We start from the raw sequence: 21,950 nt of genomic DNA, 5'->3' as shown, positions 1-21,950 counted from the left end.
TTGGTACACAGTGCATGTGGTGGGTGTGAAGTACAAGTGATGCACAGCACACATTGGTACACAGTGCATGTGGTGGGTGTGAAGTACAAGTGATGCACAGTACACATTGGTACACAGTGCATGTGGTGGGTGTGAAGTACAAGTGATGCACAGTACACATTGGTACACAGTGCATGTGGTGGGTGTGAAGTACAAGTGATGCACAGCGCACATTGGTACACAGTGCATGTGGTGGGTGTGAAGTACAAGTGATGCACAGCGCACATTGGTACACAGTGCATGTGGTGGGTGTGAAGTACAAGTGATGCACAGTACACATTGGTACACAGTGCATGTGGTGGGTGTGAAGTACAAGTGATGCACAGTACACATTGGTACACAGTGCATGTGGTGGGTGTGAAGTACAAGTGATGCACAGCACACATTGGTACACAGTGCATGTGGTGGGTGTGAAGTACAAGTGATGCACAGTACACATTGGTACACAGTGCATGTGGCAAATGGACAAGACAGAGTCTCTTCTTGCTCATCCCTCATAGCTATGGAAAACTGTTGGGCACTACTCAGGCACGTGCACACATACTCACTCAAACTAAAATATTCTTCACATTTTAGGGGTGGAATGTTGCAGCCAGTAGTTTTGGGGCATGAGAATTCTAGAGGGCTAAGCATCATCACACAACTGTCTGTGAATCCATCCAGCTCACTGTTTTTTTTTAAAGGTCTGTCTGTCTATCTGTTATGCAGTGTTCTGCCTGCGTATCCATCCATCCATCCATCCATCCATCCATCCATCTATCTTGCAGTGTTCTACACACCAGAAGAGGGCACCAGATCTCATTATAGTTGGTTGTGAACTACCATGTGTTTCTGGAAATTGAATTTAGGCCCTCTGGAAGAGCAGCCAGTGCTCTTAACCTCTGAGCCATCTCTCCAACCCCCACCCTCCATTCTGCTCACCTTTTACCCTAGCACCTGCTGTCAAGTCTGGCACACTGCACATTTAAATAGTGCTTAGAACCTCTGATCAAGATTTCCATCAACTTTTTGTGGTAACCAGTGTCAGAAGCACAGCTGAGCAGTTGATGTAGTGAAGGGGGCTCCTGTGAATAATTACAGGCTCTGTTTAAGCTTGAGAACTTTCAGAAAGCACTTTGTAGAAGTGCTGTGGGCCAGTGAGACTGGCTGGCCATCCAGCCTGGAAGATGCCACTTGGTGCCACCAGCCTTTAACACACTTCTCCCCTTTTTGTGTAGCTTTGGCTTGCTTTGGCAAGGCTGGAAACTTATGAAAATGCTCGCAAGGTCTTAAATAAAGCACGTGAGAACATTCCTACAGACCGGCACATCTGGATCACAGCTGCCAAGCTGGAGGAGGCCAATGGTAATACTCAGATGGTGGAGAAGATCATTGACCGCGCCATCACCTCCCTGCGGGCCAATGGAGTAGAGATCAATCGGGAACAGTGGATCCAGGTAAGATGTTGCTCAGTGTTCTTCTAAATACATAGTTAGGCTTTGGTGTTGCATACATGTACCAGCACTCAGGAAGCTAAGGTAGGAGGGTTACAAGTTTAAGGCTAAGCTACATAGCAGGACTCTATCTTGAATGAGTGATAAGTAAATATAATTTTTTCCTTTTTTTTTTTTTTTTTTTTGGTTTTTGAGACAGGGTTTCTCTGTAGCTTTTGGAGCCTGTCCTGGAACTAGCTCTTGTAGACCAGGCTGGACTCGATTTTTTCCATTTTTATTTTATGTATATAGATGGTTGACTGCGTGCATATCTGTGCTCCAAAAGAGGAACTGGAGTTACGACAGCTCTAAGCTGCTGTATAGGTGCTGGGAATTGAACTCAGATCCAGTGCTCTTAACCACTGAACCATCTTTTTGTGTCCTACAGATAATTTTTTTTAAATATTTATTTATTATGTATACAATATTCTGTCTGTGTGTATGTCTGCAGGCCAGAAGAGGGCGCCAGACCTTATTACAGATGGTTGTGAGCCACCATGTGGTTGCTAGGGATTGAACTCAGGACCTTTGGAAGAGCAGGCAATGCTCTTAACCGCCATCTCTCCAGCCCCCAGATGATTTTTTTTAAAGATTTATTTATTTATTATGTATACAGTGTTCTGCTTGCACATTATAGATGGTTGTGAGCCACCATGTGGTTGCTGGGAATTGAACTCAGGACCTTTGGAAGAGCAGCCAGTGCTCTTAACCTCTAAGCCATCTCTCCAGCCCCCTACAGATAATTTTTGTGTTGAGATCTCATATAAAATATAGGTTGGCCGGGCAGTGGTGGCGCACGCCTTTAATCCCAGCACTCGGGAGGCAGAGGCAGGCGTATCTCTGTGAGTTCGAGGCCAGCCTGGTCTACAAGAGCTAGTTCCAGGACAGGCTCTTACAAAAAAAAAAAAAAAAAAAAAAAAAAAAAAAAAAAAAACTGCAGAGAAACCCAGGCTCGAAAAACCAAAAAAAGAAAAAAGAAAAAAAAAAGATATAGGTTGGCTGGATGGTTGTGACACACACCTTTAATTCCAGTAGTCAGGAGGCAGAGACAGGAGGATCTCTGAGTTCAAGGCATTTCCCTGCGTAGCTCTGACTGTCCTGGAACTCTGTAGACCAGGCTGGTCTCAAATTTTCAGACATCTGCCTGCCTCTGCCTCCCTCTGCCTCCCAAGAGCTGGGATTAAAGGCATGAGCCACCACTGCCAGTCTAGAACCATTTCCTTTTTTTCTTTCTTTTCTTTCTTATCTATCTATCTATCTATCTATCTATCTATCTATCTATCTATCTATCTTCATCATCATTATCATCTATCTATCTATCTATCTATCTATCTATCTATCTATCTATCTATCTATCTATCATCTATCTATCTATCTTTTTTTGTTTTTCTGAGACAAGGAAGGTTTCTGTATATAACAGTCCTGGCTGTCCTGAAACTCGCTTTGTAGATCAGGCTGGCCTTGAACTCACAGAGATCGCCTGCCTGCCTGCCTCTGCTCCCCAACTGCCCAGATTAAAGGCGTGTGCCACCTCTGCTCGACTAGAAGCATTGTCTTTACTGAGTTTCTCTCCTCCCAGATTACTTTAGTTTATGTGAAGTTGGTATAAAACTAGCAAGCACACTAGGAAACAATGTAACCTCTTGTGTCCAGCCCTCGTGTCTTTTGTTCATTAAACAGTATTGCAGTTTCTGTTAACCTGTTGATCACTGTGTTTTGTTTTCCCTTCCTCCTTGAAGATTTTCCATAACTGTGTGTCCATTTGCTACCTTTTTTTTTAGCTTTTTTTATGACTAGAAAACCTTTTATCATAATGGTTTAGGAAGCAAGAGTACCTGGTTTAGGCCAGTTTACTCTACATGGTGAGTTCAAGGCCAGCCAGGGCTATGGAGTAAGATCTTTTCTTAAAAAACAATAATAGTAATTTAAAAAATTCACTTTTATTTTTGCCTGTCTTTTAAATAAAAGTGTGTGTGTGTGTGTGTGTGTGTGTGTGTGTGTGTGAGAACAGTACTTGGGTGCCAGTCCTTACCTTTGACACTGGAAAGGTCTCATTGTTTGCCCCTACACTGTGTGCTCTAGGGCAGCTAGCCTCTGACCTTTTGAAGATTCCCCCTTTGCCTCCTCTCTGGGTATAGTAGTGATGAGATATTATAGATATGTTTGCTGGATATAAAATACACATGCACCACAGCCCTTTCAGTCCGCAGTGTTCTGTCCACACTCTTGCCTTACAGGGAGAAATCTGGCGGGATCTTACGGTGTAGATCTTACGGTGTAGCTGTAGCTGGTCTTGAACACTCCGCCTTCTGCCTCAGCTTTCTAAGTGCTGTTTTGTTTTTAGCAAAATCTCTTTTTTAATTACATCTGTCATGAGTGTCCACAGTGGGCATGTGGAAGGCATAGGACAGCTTGTGAGAGTTGGTTCTCTGTTTCTACCATGTGAGTCTTGGGGATTGAACTCAGTATCAGGTTTGGTGGCTTGTGTCTTTACCCACTGAGCCATTTCACCAGTCCTAGAATTTAATTTTGACAGTTTGTTAAATTATAATTAACATTATAGGGCTGTGGATAAAGCTCAAGCTCATTTTACAATATTTATCTATCATATGTGAGGCCTGGAGTTGAATCTCCAGTATTACACATGCACAGGAAATTCTATAAAATTCATCTTTTATCTGTGTGTGATGCTGGGGATTGAATGCAGGCGTCATGTGTGTTAGGAAAGTACTCTATCACTAAAGACTAGGTGAGCCTTGTCTGAAACAATATACAGGACTCAGAAGCACTAAATATTAAAACTAGATGAATAAAACTCTAGAGATCATAGGACTTAGATTCTTGTTTTTAAAGAGAGGGTCTATATAGCCCAGACCAGTCCGGAACTTGCCATATAGCCCAGCTGTCCTGGAACTCAAGATTCTTTTGCCTTAGCCTCCCAAGTGCTAGGGCTGTTGGCATTGTATTTCCCTGCCTAGCTTGGGTTAAAGATTTCAACTCATCTTTGATGGATGAGTATTGAAACAGTCTAAGCAAAAAAATAGTTATTTGTTTGCTTGTTTAGACAGGAGCTCTGCTAGCCTGGAATTTGCTGTGTACACCAGTCAGTTCTTCAGTTTAGAGTTGTGTTTGCCTCTGCTTTCTGAGTGCTGGTATTAAAACTGTGAACCACCATGCTCCGCTACATGACTGTATATTATATGATTCTATTGGTATTCATTTCCCAGCTAGGTGTTCGGGTGAGGCCTTTAATCAGAGCACCTGGGAGACATAGGTAGATGGATCTCTCTCCATTTGATGCCAGCATGGTATTCAGAGTGAGTTTCAGGACAGCCAGGGTTACACAAAGAAACCCGGTCTTGAAAAGCCCAAAGAATTTTTTACCAAGAAGATTAGAGGTAAAATAGAAAAGGAAATCTGTAGAGAGAAAAAAAAAAAGATTACTTAGAGGTTAGGGAGTTGATGGCTAATAAATTTTTTAACATTTATCTTTTATCATGTCTATATGACCAAGACAACATATAGAAGGAAGTGTTTAATTGGGGCTTAAGTTACAGGGAAATAGGAATCTGTTATCATCATGGTGGGGAGCGTGGCAGGGGGAAATGATGAAGGGAACAGCTGAGAGTTTTCATCTGAATCTATAAGCAGGAGACATTGAGAGTATGCTGGGGATGACAGGAGGCTTTTGAAACCTCAACCTTTCTTCCAGTGGCACCCCTTTTCTGAAAAGACCGTACATCCTAATTCTTCCCAATCAACCACCAACTGGAGGCCATTCTCATTTAGACCAGTGTGTGCACATGAACGCATGCTCCCACAGGGGCCAAACACTGGGTCTCCTGCACCTGAAGTGTGTGTGTGTATATATAAAATGTTGCTGGAAATTGATGTGGAAGTGCAATACATGCTCTTAACCACTGATCCAAACCCTGATAGCTAATGATTATTCTTGCCCTGTTGAGTGGTCTTAACACCCTTATGGTGTTATGGAGAATCAATTGATAATAAACGTTGAAGATGTATTTGGGAACTCTTAGTTCTGTTCCGTTGGTCTGTATGTGTCTTTAGGAAATGTGAGGCCTGTATTCACTCATTATTTTTCCAGTGTTGGAGAGCAAACCAAGCTCCTGTGTATACTGGGCAAACATTCTACTGTTGATCTACAACTTTATCCCCTGCTTTAATCTTTTTTCATTTGGTATAGTTTGTAGGTGGACTTTTTTCTCCCACTAGCCGGCTCCTAGATAATCACACAGAGACTTCTTATTAATTATAAATGCATGACTGATAGCTTAGGCTTGTTTTTAACTAGTTCTTCTGGCTTAAATTAACCCATTTCTCTTAATTTACTTGCTGCCACATGGCTCATGGATTGTTACCTCATCTCGTACACATCCTGCTTCCTCTATGCTTGGCTGGTGACTGCCCTGCTTCATCCCAGCGAGCTCTCTCCTTGTCTGCAGGTCTCACCTTGTTGCTAGTTGTTTTTACTCTTTTGGTTCTTGGTTCGCTGGTGGCCCACCACCCAGCTCCCAAATAAATACACATAGATATGAATGCCTTGCCTTAACGGCTTATTTCTAGCCAGCTTTTCTTTTTTCTTTTTTAAGATTTGTTTATTTATTATGTATAAGATATTCTGCCTGCACGTATGCTTGCAGGCCAGAAGAGGGCACCACATCTCTTTACACTGTTTTTAAGTCACCATGTGGTTGCAGGGAATTGAATTCAGGATCTCTTGAAGAGAAACTAGTGTTCTTGAAAAGCCCTCTTTCTAGCTCATAGCCAGCTTTTTTTAACATAAATTATTCCTTCTACCTTTGGCCTCTGGGCTTTTATCTTTATTCTGTATTCATTTCTTTATTTCTTACTCTGTGGCTTGCTGTGTACCTGGATGGCTGGGCCCTTCTTTTCTCGATCCTTGATTCTTTCTCCCCAGATTTCTCCTCCTATTTATTCTCTCTGTCTGCCAGCCCACCTATTCTTTCTCCGGCCTTGCTATTGGCTGTTCAGCTCTTTATTAGACCACTCAGATGTTTTCAACAGGTAAAAGTAACACAGCTTCACAGAGTTAAACAAATGCAACATAAAAGAATGCAGCACATCATTGTATCATTAAACAAATGTTCCACAGCATAAGCAACATCTTTAACTGATATTCCACAGCCCCACCTAACCTCTTCCTGCCTAGCTATTGATTGTTGTAGGAGCCTGCGTGTTCATTCCAGGCTTGCCCAGACTCGAAATAACCACACAGAAACAGAAAGTGTATTAATTAAATCACTGCTTGGTCTATTAGCTCTAGTTTCTTATTGGCTAGCTCTTATATCTTAATTTAACCCATTTTGTTTAATCTGTGTATTGCCAAGTGGCTGTGGCTTACTGGCAAGGTTCCATCCAGAGTCTGTCTCTGGTGGGCCTACATGGCTTCTCCTGACTCTGCCTTCTTTTTCCCAGCATTCAGTTTAGTTTTCCCTGCCTAGCTCTGTTCCCCTATATCTCTGCTATAAGGACCAAAACAGTTTCTTTATTAATCAGTGGTAATCACAGCATACAGAGTGAAATCCCACATCACCTCCCCTTTTCTGTCTAAATAAAAAGGAAGGTTTTAACTTTAACATAGTAAAATTACATATAACAAAGCAGGTATCAATGGGCTGGAGAGATTGCTCAGAGGTTAAGAGCACTGACTGCTCTTCCCAGTTCAATTGAGTTCAATTCCCAGCAACCACATGGTAGCTCACAACCATCTATAATGAGATCTGGTGCCCTCTTCTGGCATGCAGGCAGACATGGAAGGAATGTTGTATACATAATAAATGAAAAAAAAAAAAACCAAAAAACAAAGCAGGTATCAAGCAAGAATCATAATTACAATATTTATATCTACCTTATCTTTTAAGGAAAGATAAAGGAAAACTATATCTATTCTTCAACTTTATCAAAGACTCCAGAAGGATATATTACCTAAGTTAACAGGAAGTGCATTGTAAGCAACTTCCAAAACTCTAGAATGGACAGAGACATCTCACTGCCTGGACAGTCACCCAGAATTTTTCTGTACCATTGTGGCATCCATCTTCAGCCCACAGGCCTATAGTATTCAGCAGACTTTTCCATGAATCAGGAAATTTGAAGATCTGTTCTGCATTGTAATGGCAAAGTCCATCTGTTGCATTCTTCTGTGTCCTGCAGAATATCTGGCAGTCTCTTTCACGTAGCAGGAACCCTGAAGGACCATCTCACCTTTAGGCAAGTTCAGCAGTCATTTCTCTGTGGGTCCTGCAAGTCCAGTTCATATAGCATACTATCAAGCAGTCTAGGCAAGAGCAGTTTCTTGCCCAAATGGCTAGCAAACTCCATAAGGAGCCTCTTCAATGCCCATCTTCCTCTTGAAGTAATTCGTGCTGCCAGGAGCAGATGTGTCTCACTGTCATGAAAAGTCCTAAGTTCTTAAACATTTTAAATGCCATATTCTGTAGTCTTTGAAAGGTTTGAAGAATACCTATCCACCTGAAATACATCTCTGTGTATCTAGAAAATCTTAACTAACATGACTACAAGTTTGACTATTATAGGTGATTATCTATTAACCTATATTTCTTAATTATACATTACATTTTTAAATGAGCTGCATACATAATACTTTAATCAAAATCAGAAATACATATACATAGTATAGCAAAATTGACCTTAATTTTCTCAGTAAAGCAAGATCTATACCAATGCAAAGTATCCATCTCTATAGCGTAGTTTCCTTTAAATGTAAACAAACATTTATAGACAGTTATTAGGGAATTTGGGCGTAGCTCTCTCCAAACTACTTCCTGCTGTTTATTGGGTGAAGTAATTTTTGGGGGTGTTCACAGCAACCTTTTGGGGAGTCTTGGTCCATCAAACCACATTATTCAGGAAGGATTCCACAGGTTCTCATCCTCTGTGGAAACAAAAGCAAAACCTCTTTTCCAAAGCAACATAACCTTAGACTCAAATTCTGAAGTCAAGATACCTTTAAAGTACATATGCTGGTTACTTAGTTCCTTCACAGTCAAAAAATTCAAAGACAACACAAAATATACATAATCTAGACTCTCTGTGTATATTCCATCTTTTTTTTAAAAAGATTTATTTATTATGTACACAGTGTTCAGCCTCCATTTATGCCTGCAGGCTAGAAGAGGGCACCAGACCTCATTACAGATGGTTGTGAGCCACCATGTGGTTGCTGGGACTTGAACTCAGGACCTTTGGAAGAGCAGCCAGTGCTCTTAACCTCTGAGCCATCTCTCCTGTCCCTGTATATTCCATCTTTACGTGGCTTGTTTTTACTCTATTTTTAATATTTATTATCTTTACTCCTTTAATCTATGACTGTCTGTACTCTGTCTCTTTAAAGACTTTGTTTTATTTTTTTAAAACCATTTACTTCCTTTTATGACTCTCTATACTCTTTATCTTCTCTTTCCCAAGCCTACATACACTTTTGGTTTTTGGTTTTTGTTTTTGTTTTTGTTTTTTGTTTTTTGTTTTTTTTTGTTTTGTTTTGTTTTTTCGAGACAGGGTTTCCCTGTAGTTTCTAGAGCCTGTCCTGGAACTAGCTCTTGTAGACCAGGCTGGTCTCGAACTCACAGAGATCCGCCTGCCTCTGCCTCCCGAGTGCTGGGATTAAAGGCATGCGCCACCACCGCCCGGCCTACATACATTTTTAAAAACACACTGTGACCCATTTAGCTAATATTACAAATGTGTACCATCACACTTGCCTTTTTATTTTGAAATAAAAATAATTTCAGGGCCGGACAGTGGTGGCGCACGCCTTTAATCCCAGCACTCGGGAGGCAGAGGCAGGCGGATCTCTGTGAGTTCGAGGCCAGCCTGGTCTACAAGAGCTAGTTCCAGGACAGGCTCTAAAAAAGCTTCAGAGAAACCCTGTCTCGAAAAACCAAAAAAAAAAAAAAAAAAATAATAATAATAATAATAATAATAATAATAATAATAATAATAATAATTTCAGATACCCAGGAATGCTGCAAAACCTATTTTTAGATGGTCTTTAGTGTAAGAGCTTAATATAAGTTGTATATGCAGCAGGATCTTGCTTAAAATGTACTGGATGAATAAGTGTGGTTTGATTCAGTCACACCATATTTATTGAGCATGTCAGTGTGGGGTCATGAGGGCAGGAGCATCAGTGAACAGAATGGCACGGCAGATAAACTGTTCAGAGCTGCCAGGCTTTATGCCCAAGGCAGCAGGTCTTTTCATCAGAAATAACAGTCACTTTAAACTCTTACAAAAAATCCAAACAAGATTTCTGTGCTTCTCTTTCAGGATGCTGAAGAATGTGACAGGGCAGGGAGTGTGGCCACGTGCCAGGCAGTCATGCGCGCTGTGATCGGTATTGGGATTGAGGAGGAAGATCGCAAACACACCTGGATGGAAGATGCTGACAGCGTAAGCTCGCCTGCTTGCTTCCCAGTCTGTAGTCTTGCCAGGAGTGGTGACCCCTTAAATGAGTCAGGTTGCTTTCCATATCTTGAGACAGGTTGACCTTAAACTAGAGATCTTCTTGCCTTGGCTTCCTCATTTCTGGGATTTCAGGCACATGTATTACATTTAGCTCTAATACACTTACTTTAGGTGGGGTTGCAGTCATAAGGGCAGCAGACTTTTGTAAGCCCGGGTTTAAGTTTTTGGGTGCTTCCTAAATGGAGAAAGTAGCTATTACAAATATGTGCCTGTTGGCAGCTATGTGTAGCTATAGTACAACTTTGTTAGTTTGGTGGCAGACAACCTTTATGGCATCCAGGTTTTTTCCTACTTCGTGGTTCCCACTATTGATTTTATTTCAGGAACATTTTACATAGAGTTGCTGCCTCTTAGAGATTATTTCCTCAGAATAGTTTCTGAAAGGGAAAACCATAAGGCTAGCTTGATAAACATGTTTAAGATACTAAAACAGGGTACACACCTTAATCCCAGCACTCAGGAGGCAGAGGCAGGTGAATCTCTGTGAATTAAAGACCAGCCTGTTCTACAGAGTGAGTTCAGGACAACCAGGGCGCCTCAAAAACAAAAAAGGTTTTGTTTTTTGTTTTGTGTTTGTGTTGTGGATGTATGTATCCTCCCACTGCATAAGAAGTAAAGGCCATAGAATCACCTGTAGAAGTAAGTTCTCCTTCCATCATATGGGTCCTGGGGATCAAACTCGGGTCATTAGACCCTGGCATTAGATGCTCTTACTTACCCTTTGAATTGACCCCTAGTGTCCTATTAGTAAAATTAAACAGTAACAATGAAAACAAAACTATGTTTACTTTAGATGCTTGCAGGACATAGCCTCAGGTCAGCCTGAGAACGGACCTTAATGGGGCTTCATTCTGTTTTTGTTTCATGAATCTCCTTTTTATTATTTATTTATTTGGTTGATTGGTTTTGTGCTACTAGGGTGGAACCAGGGGCCTGCGTATATTGGGTAAATGCTCTACCATTAAGCTACATCTCCTACCTAAATCTGAATTTTTGAGTACTTAGAGGCCAGTGGTTTTACAGAATATATTTTGACCTGTCTGTTTTATTTGCTTGTGGCTTGGTTGAGGTGTGTCTTTGGCAGTGTAGGTCTTATACCTATTGAGTTCTGATGGTGATGTGCTCTGCAGAGGTATAGGTACTTGTTCACTCTGGTTAGCTGTTCTAGGTGGCAGCTGTTAGGATTTTCTTGTATTCTTACTGTTGTTTCCTTTGTGATTAGCAAGCATTTTTTGAGAAAGCATTTTAAAATTATGTTGGTATCCTCCAGGCATCAAGTTACTAGTTTGAGGATCTGTTAATAATGGCTGGTTTTGTTTTTTTAATTTGTTTGTTTGTTTGTTAGTTTTTGACAGTCTCACTATATAGCACAGACTGTCTTCAAACTGACAAGAATCCTTCTTTAGTCTCCCAAGTGCAAAGTTTACAGACGAGAGCATCCAAGCCAAAGTAATGAACACTGTTTTCCACTGATATGCCAAGTGGTGGTTTTCTGTTTTGATTTGGCTTTTGGCTTTTTAAAACATTATTTTATATATATATATATATTATAAATCAGAAACTCTCTCTCTATACACACACACATACACACACACACACACACACACACTGTGTGTGTGAGTGGTTTGCCTTCATGTGCACCACATGTGCGTCTGGTGCTCACAGAGGCCAGAAGAGGGCATCAGATCTTCTGGAATTAGAGTTCGAGAAGGTTGTGCAGAGTCCTCTGGAAAGACAGCCAGTGCTTCTAACTGCTGAGCCAATTTTTCAGCCCCCACTTTTATTCTTTTGAGATAACATCTGTTGTAGACGAGTCTGGTCTTACATTTCTTGGGTAGCTGAGGATGATCCTCTTACTTCACCTCCCACGTACTAGAAGTATAGGTGTGAGCCAGTATGCCTAGTTTATGTGGTGCTAGAGATTGAACCCATCACCTTGTAAATGGCCGGCCGTGAATCATTCTGCCAGTGGAGGAGTCACATCCCCAGTCTTTGCTTTTGGTTTTCTGAGAAAAGATCTTGCTATGTAGCCTGCGGTGGTTTCAGACTTGTGATCCTCTTTCCTCAGCCTCCTGCTCAGCTCATACGTTTTTAATTTGCTTACTACAGAGTCTAATGCATGTTAGGTGAGTGTTGTACCATAGACCTAGATCCCAGCCCTATAGAAATCTTCTGTGAGTTGAAACAGCGTAGTAATGAAGAGTGCTCCTGCTCCTGTCCACCTGGGTAGGCCAGTGACTTATCTTTTAGTTGTGCTGTCTCTGTGCCAGTCTCTGCAGACTGGTGTGTGCATTGTGACACAGAGCTCAGGTGCTGGCTTTGCAGCCTATGGGTGGCCTAATATACACTAACAAGCTAGTTTACTCTTTGAGTCTGGAGGTGGGTCAAAGGGTTTCATCATATCGTAGCTGGAAGTATCTCTCGGTGGTAGAGCATATGCCTACTTACAGTACTAAAATACACATGTGAACTATATACATATAGAAAGAACATAAACACATGTTCTCCGTGTCGAGTGAAAATTTCTTTGTATCTAAAGGAGCCTAGCACTTCCACAACTTCTTTATTCTAAACACAGAATTACGTGCTTTGCATCTCTCTCCTTTACTGCTTTTAATAAGTTTGGAGCCTTTGTTAGACAGCTCTGAAGATAACAAAAATGTGGGAAGGCCAAGAATGATTTCAGTTTGTTCATTCATGTAGCCTAGGGTAGCCTGAGCTCAGAATCCTCTTTAGCTTTCTCTGCTTCTGGAGGGCTGGGGTTTCAGGCATGCACCGTCATGCCCAGCTTTTCTCATTTTTCATTGTCACTTCCCACATTTACTCAGTAACTATAGCTGTTTCCTTTTTCATGCAAGAATGAGAAGTAATGCTTCTAGTGTGCTTACAAACATGGGGTCCTCTACTAGTGCTCTTCTTTGGGCCCTGCACACCATTACTTGATGTAGGCAGTTAAACCAGTAGAGGTTCTAAAAATCTTTACAGCTGACCTCATTGTTTTGGTCAGCAGCCACACAGAAGGTTTCCCTGTCTAAAGTCTGACCCCTCTAGATATTCATGGTCAGGATATAACACCTGAGAAAAGACCCTTCTTGAGTTATCTGGTGGTCGAGTCAGAGTCAGGCTATGTTATATAGGAAGGATTGGGTCTGATCAAAATCTTGGCATACTTGTGTTCCTCCCACACCTGTTTCTACATACATTGCGGGTCTTGGACACTCACAGGCTCGTTGGCATCTCTCTCTATGAAGATCCCTGACCATCTGAGGAGATGTGGAGGACCAGGTAACTTCCCTCTGGTGTATGGGGCTGAGTACGGCTCCACCTGGGAGTTTTTACTGTGTAGGTCTGTCTGGGCCTGGAACTCACTGTGTAGGCCAGGCTGGCCTCAAACTTGCAGAGATCCTCCTGCCTCAGCCTTCCAAGTACTGGAATTAAAGGTGTGTACCACCACACCCAGCTCCACTCAGGCAATTTTGTCATTTACAATTGTAATAGTTTATCCCTAGTGGCCATTACATTAACTTGCCCCCAGGTTCATACTCCTTTTTATTGTTGTTGTTGTTGTTGTTTGTTTGCTTTTCCTAGATGGTTTCTCTGTGTCACCCTGGCTGTTCTGGAACTCCCTCTGTTCAGGCTGGCCTCAAACTCAGAGATATACCTGCTTCTGCCTCCTGAGTACTGTCTGCAGAACACAGAAGGAACTGATTTCTCCCAGGGAGGGGGATCTTAGTCTTCTGTGAACCTAAAAACAGGTGTTTGAACCTGTCCAGTTTGTTGTTGGGTCTCAGGTCGCCATGAAGATCAGTTAAACCAGTTCTCACTGGAGTTGTCACTACGTTTGCTGACTGCCTTTGTTATTTAATATTACTTGTCACTAAAACATTTTTGAGTGTGTTTGTGCATGCTACAGCATGTATGCAAAAGTCAGAAGACAACTTGCATGGGACTTGATTAGTTTTTTCTACTGTATGAATCCTGTAAATTAAACTCAGCTGTCAGGCTTGGTGCTGTGTCCCTTAACCTGAGCCGTCCTGCTGATCATGACCTATCACTCTTTTTTCTATTTTATTTTATTTTATTTTATTTTATTTTATTTTATTTTATTTTATTTTATTTTATGTGTATTGGTATTTTGCTTGCATGTGTGCACTGTGTGTGTATTTAGCGCTCTAGGGGACTAGAAGTGCTGGATCCCATGGGACTGGAATAACAGACAGCTGTTGTGGGCCACCATGCAGGTGTTGGCAGTCAAACTCTTGGGTCTTCTGGAAGAACAGCTAGTGCTGAGTCATTTCTCCAGCCCCTACCTATCACTTTATGAATATGAATGTTGAGGGTTTTTTAAGACTTATTTTTAATTTTGCGCATGTGCGTGTATGTGTGTGTGTACATTTGCCATGTGTCTGCAGATACCTGCAGAGGCCAGAGGAGGGTGTCATATGCCCAAGAGTTGGAGCTTGGGGTGAACTACCTGATCCTCTGTAAGAATAGCAAATGTTCTTAACCACTGAGTAATCTCTCCCACCCCTAAAATCACTTGAATATAAAACAAAAAAACAAACAAACAACAACAAAATATAAAAACTAGATCCAGACCTGATGGTACCAAAGCGATTCAGAAAGCTGAGATTGCAGATTGGTTACCAAATAACAGATAGAAAGGGTGAGGGGTGTAGCCGGGTGGTAGCACGCTCGTTCATCATTACAAGGCCCTGGCCTTGGAGTCAGTCAACCTGAGGGCTGGAGAAATGGCTCAGAGGTTAAGATCACTAATTGTTCAAATAAAACTCAATGAGGAGATTATAAAAAAAAAGTAGTGTGCAATGATACACACACACACACACACGAGTGCACATACACACACTTGCCTTAGCTATAGCCTGACATATATGCATATTTGTGTGCATTTGTTATCTTGCAGGTAGCAACTGGTACTCCTCTTACCAGCTCTTCTTGCATGCCAGGGGACCAGAAGGGTGTCTGTGTCCCCACCCTCGGGTGTTCTTGTCTTAGGTTGTAGTTTAATTAGATCAGGACCAGTGCACATTTGTTACTAGATGTCATTACTTAGAATTGCAAGAGGCAACAAAAAAAGTTTTATCATCTGCCCCATGCAGTCCTAAACTACTTTCCTCATAGTGTCTCTTTCCTAGTGTGTGGCTCACAATGCCCTGGAATGTGCACGAGCCATCTATGCCTATGCCCTACAAGTCTTCCCCAGCAAGAAGAGTGTATGGTTACGAGCTGCATACTTTGAGAAGAACCATGGGACCAGGTATGTGGTCAGTTTCCACTTTCTATCTGCATGGTACTAGATTCAAACCTCGCTTTCCTGAGATCAACCAGTGACAGTTTTGGGTCTGTCCCTCTGTGATCTTGGACAAGTTACAGTGAGAGTAGACACTTTTTGTGGCCCTTGGGACTCAGAAACCGTCTCATTCTTTATAGCCTGTCTGTGATTTGATTATCACTTTGATAGTTGAGAAACGAAGGCATGAAGGAAGCCTGTCCTTTACTAGTGCCGCGTGGGTCTAGGAGTGTCCAGTGCAGGCTGTTGGTGCTCGGGCACTGTCTTCAGCAGTGGGCGGGACAGTGTCAGGGCCCATGCAGTCTGTTTTTCATTTAAGCTGCACTGGCTTTCTGGGGTTTGGCTGGTTTTTGTACACAGAAGGAGGTCCCTGACAATTTTCTTTAATTGTACTCTTTAATTGGAAAAACCTTTGGGTCTGCCTTGTTGGCTGTAAATGCTGATTAAATTAGGCATTGTAGTTTCTTGTTTTAAATGTGTAACTCCCTAGAGTATTTGGACTCATGTTCCTGAGCACCCTGTATCATTCTCTTTTGGGTCCTCAGCCTGTGTTGGGTGGGCACGGACCTTACTGGTTCACCAACATTGCAGCTGGGACTTTGAGCCCTTGTTTCTTTTCTGGCGTTAGTTAATGTTAGTTACTACAGGGCCTCTTCCTACCCTGCCAGCTGGCTGGTATTTCAGAGTTAACTCCTTAGGGAACTTGAGAACTTTCTAAAATGATCCTGATGACTCACCTTGCAGAATGTCACTTGCTTCAGTCTAAGTGCTGATTTGCATGGGATTCTACCATGTCAGGTGTGGGTTGAGACCTCATGATTCGTCCTAAAATGTACACTGCTATCTACGCTAGTGTTTTAATGGTTAGTTTCCTCATACTGACCTATTTTTTCTTTGCTGCTAACTTACACACTGACAAAGTCATCAATATTTGGGCCCAGGGCTCTGGGGAACACGGTGTTGATTCTGTAGGCACTTTCTGTGTGATAGTTTTTTTTTTTTGTTTGTTTTTTTTGTTTTTTTTCGAGACAGGGTTTCTCTGTGGCTTTGGAGCCTGTCCTGGAACTAGCTCTTGTAGACCAGGCTGGTCTCAAACTCACAGAGATCCACCTGCCTCTGCCTCCCGAGTGCTGGGATTAAAGGCGTGCGCCCCCACCGCCCGGCTCTGTGTGATAGTTTTGTGTGTTCTTTAACTTGCTGCTGAAAACACGAGGCCCATGGGGGTCATCAGTGAAGGTGGTGGACCGTAGATAATCCAGAGATTTCATACCCAGTATCCAAGGCTGACAAGTATTCTTTCTCAGGAGTGTTCTAAAATCCCTCTCAATAAGACCTCTTTTTGAGGGAAGGGAGGGGTTATGGGTGTCAGGAACCTTAATCTTTATCAGCGAATCCAGGGTGTCCTCTGTGCTTCAAGATAAAAGGGCCTTCGCTGCCACCAGACTGCCGTGCTATCGCTGCCCCCAGGATACATGACTGTAAAAGGCTCTGCTGTTTAAACAATGCTCTGCTTTATGGAGCCCACTTCAGTAGTTGATTTTCGATTTTTTTATGGGAAAGAAAGATTTCCCCACACTCTCCCCATTGTAAAATCTCATAAATCATTAATAGTATCGAACTTTGGAGTGGTAACTGTCTTTTTAGCATCTTGATGGCTGTATGCTCTCATTTATGGCCCTCACCCTAGTGACTGTGACCTCTGTTTTGCAGGGAGTCTCTGGAAGCACTCCTGCAGCGGGCTGTGGCCCACTGCCCCAAGGCAGAGGTGCTGTGGCTCATGGGTGCCAAATCGAAGTGGCTGGCGGGGGATGTGCCTGCAGCAAGGAGCATCTTGGCCCTGGCCTTCCAGGTAGGTGAAGGGTGCCTGTGCTGGGAGGGGCATGAACATAACTCTGATTTGGTCCTGTGGCCCTAGAACTTACCCTGTGCATATTCCTTGGGATAGACCATGGTCTGGTCTAGAGACCCTGGATTGTTCGGGTGCCTCATCTATGAGGCATGAGGAACACCCCCACCAGCAACACTGACCTCTTCGTCCCTTTTACTTCCTATGACTATAGGCCAGGTATTCCAGGGTACAAGACTTACATTAGTAAGGCCAGGTAGTCAAGGGTACAAGACTTACATTAGTAAGGAAGACCAGGTATTCTGGAGTACAAGACTTAAATTAGTAAGGAAGGCCAGGTATTCCAAGGTACAAGACATACATTAGTAAGGAAGGCCAGGTAGTCCAGGGTACAAGACTTATGTTAGTAAGGAAGGCCAGGTATTCTGGGGTACAAGACTTACATTAGTAAGGAAGGCCAGGTAGTCCAGGTTACAAGACTTAAATTAGTAAGGAAGGCCAGGTATTCTAGCGTACAAGACTTACATTAGTAAGGAAGGCCAGGTATTCTGGAGTACAAGACTTACATTAGTAAGGAAGGCCAGGTAGTCCAGGGTACAAGACTTAAATTAGTAAGGAAGGCCAGGTATTCTAGCGTACAAGACTTACATTAGTAAGGAAGGCCAGGTATTCTGGGGTACAAGACTTACATTAGTAAGGAAGGCCAGGTAGTCCAAGGTACAAGACTTACATTAGTAAGGAAGGCCAGGTATTCTGGGGTACAAGACATACATTAGTAAGGAAGGCCAGGTAGTCCAGAGTACAAGACGTACATTAGTAAGCGGCCTAGGTGCTTTAGAACCTTTGTGAGACTGGAGCCCTATTAAAACAGCTACACTTACTTGGCCTAACTAGGCCTAGCTATATAACACATAGTGTGTGTGTGTGGCAGTGATGGTGACAAATGTGTGCGTGTGTGCATGTGTGCATGCATGTGTGTGCGTGTGTGTAAGCTAGAGGTCAACCTAGGGTGTCTTCCTATTTCACTTGGCACTTTTCTTTTCCTAGACAGGGTTTCTCTGTGTCCTGGCCATCCTGTATCTCACTCTGTTGACCGACTGGTCTCGAACTCACAGAGATCCACCTGCCTCTGCCTCCTGAGTGCCACCTGGCCCACCGTATCTCTTTTTAAGGACAGGATCTTTCAATGAACCTGGAGTTTAGAGCTCACCATTGGTTCAGCTGGATACCAGTTGTCTCTGGATTTCATGTCTACACTCTCCAGTACTGGGGTTACAGACAGGCACTGCCATGCCTGGCTTTTGTCTGGGTGCCTAGCGAGCACTTTCTCCATGGAGCCATTTCCCTAAGTCTACATGTAACGTTTAAAAAAATATTTTTACCACAAAAAAAATCCTAATATTTTATGATAACATGTGTTAAATTCTTTTTGGTAGGTTACTGTGCTATAATAAATGTCAGTCCGGTATCATAGCCCAGGGCAACAGTAAAGTTTGACCCAGAAACGCTATCTCGGGTCAGTCTTCTGCTCTAGCTGTCGCCTGGAGAGACATAGGAACAAATGATGGTGCTGTGCGGGATAATCAAAGTTTTCCCCTCGAGTTTTGTGCCAGAATTCTAGGGTGGTTCTCTTTTCACATAACCATAGACACCTTGGCCGTGTTGCAGAAATATCTAAGGAGGCTAGGTACAAGTTTTGAGGACACCACTTTTATGTCCCCTGAACTCTTGAGTTTGTGTAGCTTGGTCTGTGCCTGTGGGAGCCTTTGTACAGCATTATCTGTACCTTGATCTACCCTGACCACAGGGGCATGCTGGTATGGCTAGCTGAGGGGAAGGAATGAAGTTAGATACACAGTTCCTGAGAGGTGGCTCTTCAACACTACATTGTTGCTCCATCTCCGTACAAGAGTAAAAGCAGATGTGTTTTTTTGTTTCTTTATTTCCCAGGTAAGCTTACTGAGGTCTGCATTCCCTAGCTTGCACCAGGAACATACTAGTCCTGCATCAGGGCGAGGCCCAGCTTAGTTCTCACTGCTGTTCCTGATTAAGTATGATCTAGCCCTGGTGATGCAGCTGTGCTTGTTCTCCAGGCCAATCCCAACAGTGAAGAGATTTGGCTGGCGGCTGTGAAGCTGGAGTCAGAGAACAATGAATACGAGCGAGCCCGGAGGCTGTTGGCCAAAGCACGGAGCAGCGCACCCACTGCCCGTGTGAGTGGTGACTGGTGGGTTGGCAGGGTTGGCAGGGTGCCTCTTGGCTCATCCATTGCATTGGGAAGGAGTGAGATGAGTCGGGCATGTTATTGGGCTATAAAATGCATTTCTTCAGCCGGGCGGTGGTGGCATATACCTTTAATCCCAGCACTCGGGAGGCAGGGGCAGGTGGATCTCTGTAAATTTGAGGCCAACCTGGTGTACAAAGCAAGTTCCAGGACAACCAGGGCAACGTAGACTCTGTCTCAAACAGACGTATGTGAAAGATGTCTATGACTTCAAGTGTGTGATGTAAAGGTTGGTGGGAAAACTCTGGTGTGACGGTGCTTGTCTGCTCTGCAGGTGTTCATGAAGTCTGTGAAGCTGGAGTGGGTGCTGGGGAACATCACTGCTGCGCAGGAGCTGTGCGAGGAGGCGCTGAGGCACTATGAGGACTTCCCCAAGTTGTGGATGATGAAGGGGCAGATTGAGGAGCAGGGAGAACTGATGGAGAAGGCCCGGGAGGCCTATAATCAGGGGGTGAGCCTCTGTCAAGATGTCTTGGGTCAAGAGATGGTGGCACACACTTTTAATTCCAGTACTCAGGAGGCAGAGGCAGACAGATCTTTGTGAATTCTAGTCCAGCCTGTTCTACAGAGTGAGTTCCAGGACAGCCCAGGGCTACACAGAGAAACCCTGTCTAGGGCAGGGTGGGGGGTGTCTCAGGAAACTCAGCAGCATGGCATTGGTCAATTTCCCACACTTTTGAACAAAGTGGAAGGACCAGTCTGTGATAGAACTTTGTGCTTGGGACTGAACCTTTATCCTTTATTTTGCTATGGGTACTATGTTTTTCTTTCTACAAAGCTGCACACCCTATATTTGGGATATATGGGATTTGGTACATCAAAAGTAGTATAACATACACTTGACATATGCTTGTGTATGCAGCATGACCACATACATGCAAGTACACATCCTGTATACACATGTGCATGACACATGTCTACAGACATTCTTTGTGTACATGTACATAATACAGCTACACACAGTAAACTGCTATGTAGAATGGAGCGGCGGGGCTGCGTCCCACCACCCGGCTAACTTTACACAAAATAATTACACAGAAACTGTATTCATTTCAATACTGCCTGGCCCATAGTTTCAGCCTCTTATTGGCTAATTCTCACATCTTCCTTTAACCCATATTTAGTAATCTGTGTAGCACCACTAGGTGTGGCTTACCAGGAGAGATCTTAACCTGCGTCCATCTCGGAGAGGAGCAGCATGGAGACTCCCTATGGCGACTGCCTGAAGCGTCTCCCCACTCCTGCTACCCAGCATTCTGTTCTGTCTACTCCACCTACCTAATTTTCTGTTATCTTAAAGGGCCAAGGCAGTTTTCTTTATTAATTAACCAATGAAAGTAACATAGACAGATAACTCTCCTCCATCACTGCTACACACCTGTTTACATGTGCACACCACAGAGCCATGTCTGTAAACCCATGTCAAGAATATGAAGCACATGTCTAACAGCCTTGAAAGTGTTCTTGGAAATGTACCTCAATTCTCACAATTTCGTGGATGCTTTCTGAACTCTGTTTTGCTGTGCTTTTGGTCACAGCTGAAGAAATGTCCTCACTCCACACCACTGTGGCTCTTACTTTCCCGGCTAGAGGAAAAAATTGGACAGCTGACTCGTGCTAGGGCCATTTTGGAGAAGTCTCGTCTAAAAAACCCAAAGAATCCTGGGCTGTGGTGAGTCCTTGGTAATCGGCTCAACTTCCACGTTTAGAGGCCTGTCCTCACTCAGCTCCTTCTTCACTTCAGCCCAGGCTCCTGGGCACAATAGTAAGAGATAGCTTCTGTGAGGAGTCACGGTGCCTGCCTTGGGAGAGCTGGGTCTAGATGGTGAGTGGGCTTCTCATGAAGGACTCTCAGATGTTAGGGAATGAAACTGAGAAAGTGGATTATAGAAAAGGTAACATAGGCAAGACTTTGAGGAACATGAAGAAACTTGCCAGAGGGACAGAGTGTGGTGGTGAGCACCTGTGACCTCGTACCTGGGAGGTTGAAACAGAAGGGTGGTGAGTTACGCCAGCTTGGGCCACGCTGCATTACAGGTAATGCCTGCATAGTCCAGCTAGGGGTTAGGCTGGAATGCAAGAGAACACACTGCTGAGCAGGGGTAGTTCTTAGGTCTGGTTTGTTCTGATATCTTCACTTATATCTGGGTCCTGTGGGGTCTGGGATCTTAGGTGGGGCTGCTGCCTTGGTACCAGGCTGTGGGCACCAGTGCTGCCATATCTGCACAGTATGGAATTCCAGCCTCCTTCCAGGAGAGAGGCTCAGTGCAGGAGCACTTGCTGAGCAAGCCTGACAATCTGAACTTGATCCATGGAGCCCATTGGGGCAGTGGTGGGAGCAGTTTCCAAAAGTGATCCTCTGACTTCCACATGTGTGTGGTGGCACATATACGCGTGCATGACAACAATAATAAAGTAAAAAATTTAAAAGCCTTTTAGAAGGCTCTCTGGCAGAAAGCCAGCTGG

At 43.4% G+C, this 21,950-nt stretch overlaps 1 protein-coding gene across 1 annotated transcript in view; it reads left to right on the top strand.

Moving 5' to 3' along the window:
- Window positions 1-21,950, top strand: part of Prpf6 (pre-mRNA processing factor 6) — a 50,253-nt gene that overhangs the window by 24,308 nt on the left and 3,995 nt on the right. Inside the window, exons 11-17 of the mRNA XM_038329528.1 lie at window positions 1,257-1,475; window positions 9,846-9,968; window positions 15,200-15,321; window positions 17,065-17,203; window positions 19,294-19,413; window positions 19,759-19,935; window positions 21,023-21,156. Of these exons, the coding sequence (XP_038185456.1) occupies window positions 1,257-1,475; window positions 9,846-9,968; window positions 15,200-15,321; window positions 17,065-17,203; window positions 19,294-19,413; window positions 19,759-19,935; window positions 21,023-21,156 (1,034 nt within the window). The remainder of the gene's footprint in view (window positions 1-1,256; window positions 1,476-9,845; window positions 9,969-15,199; window positions 15,322-17,064; window positions 17,204-19,293; window positions 19,414-19,758; window positions 19,936-21,022; window positions 21,157-21,950) is intronic.

Source organism: Arvicola amphibius, chromosome 5 (genome assembly GCF_903992535.2).
Source record: "Arvicola amphibius chromosome 5, mArvAmp1.2, whole genome shotgun sequence".
In the NCBI taxonomy this organism is placed as follows: domain Eukaryota; kingdom Metazoa; phylum Chordata; class Mammalia; order Rodentia; family Cricetidae; genus Arvicola; species Arvicola amphibius.
The sequence above is the reverse complement of the archived record's forward strand: the minus strand, read 5'-3'. Positions and strand labels throughout refer to the sequence as shown.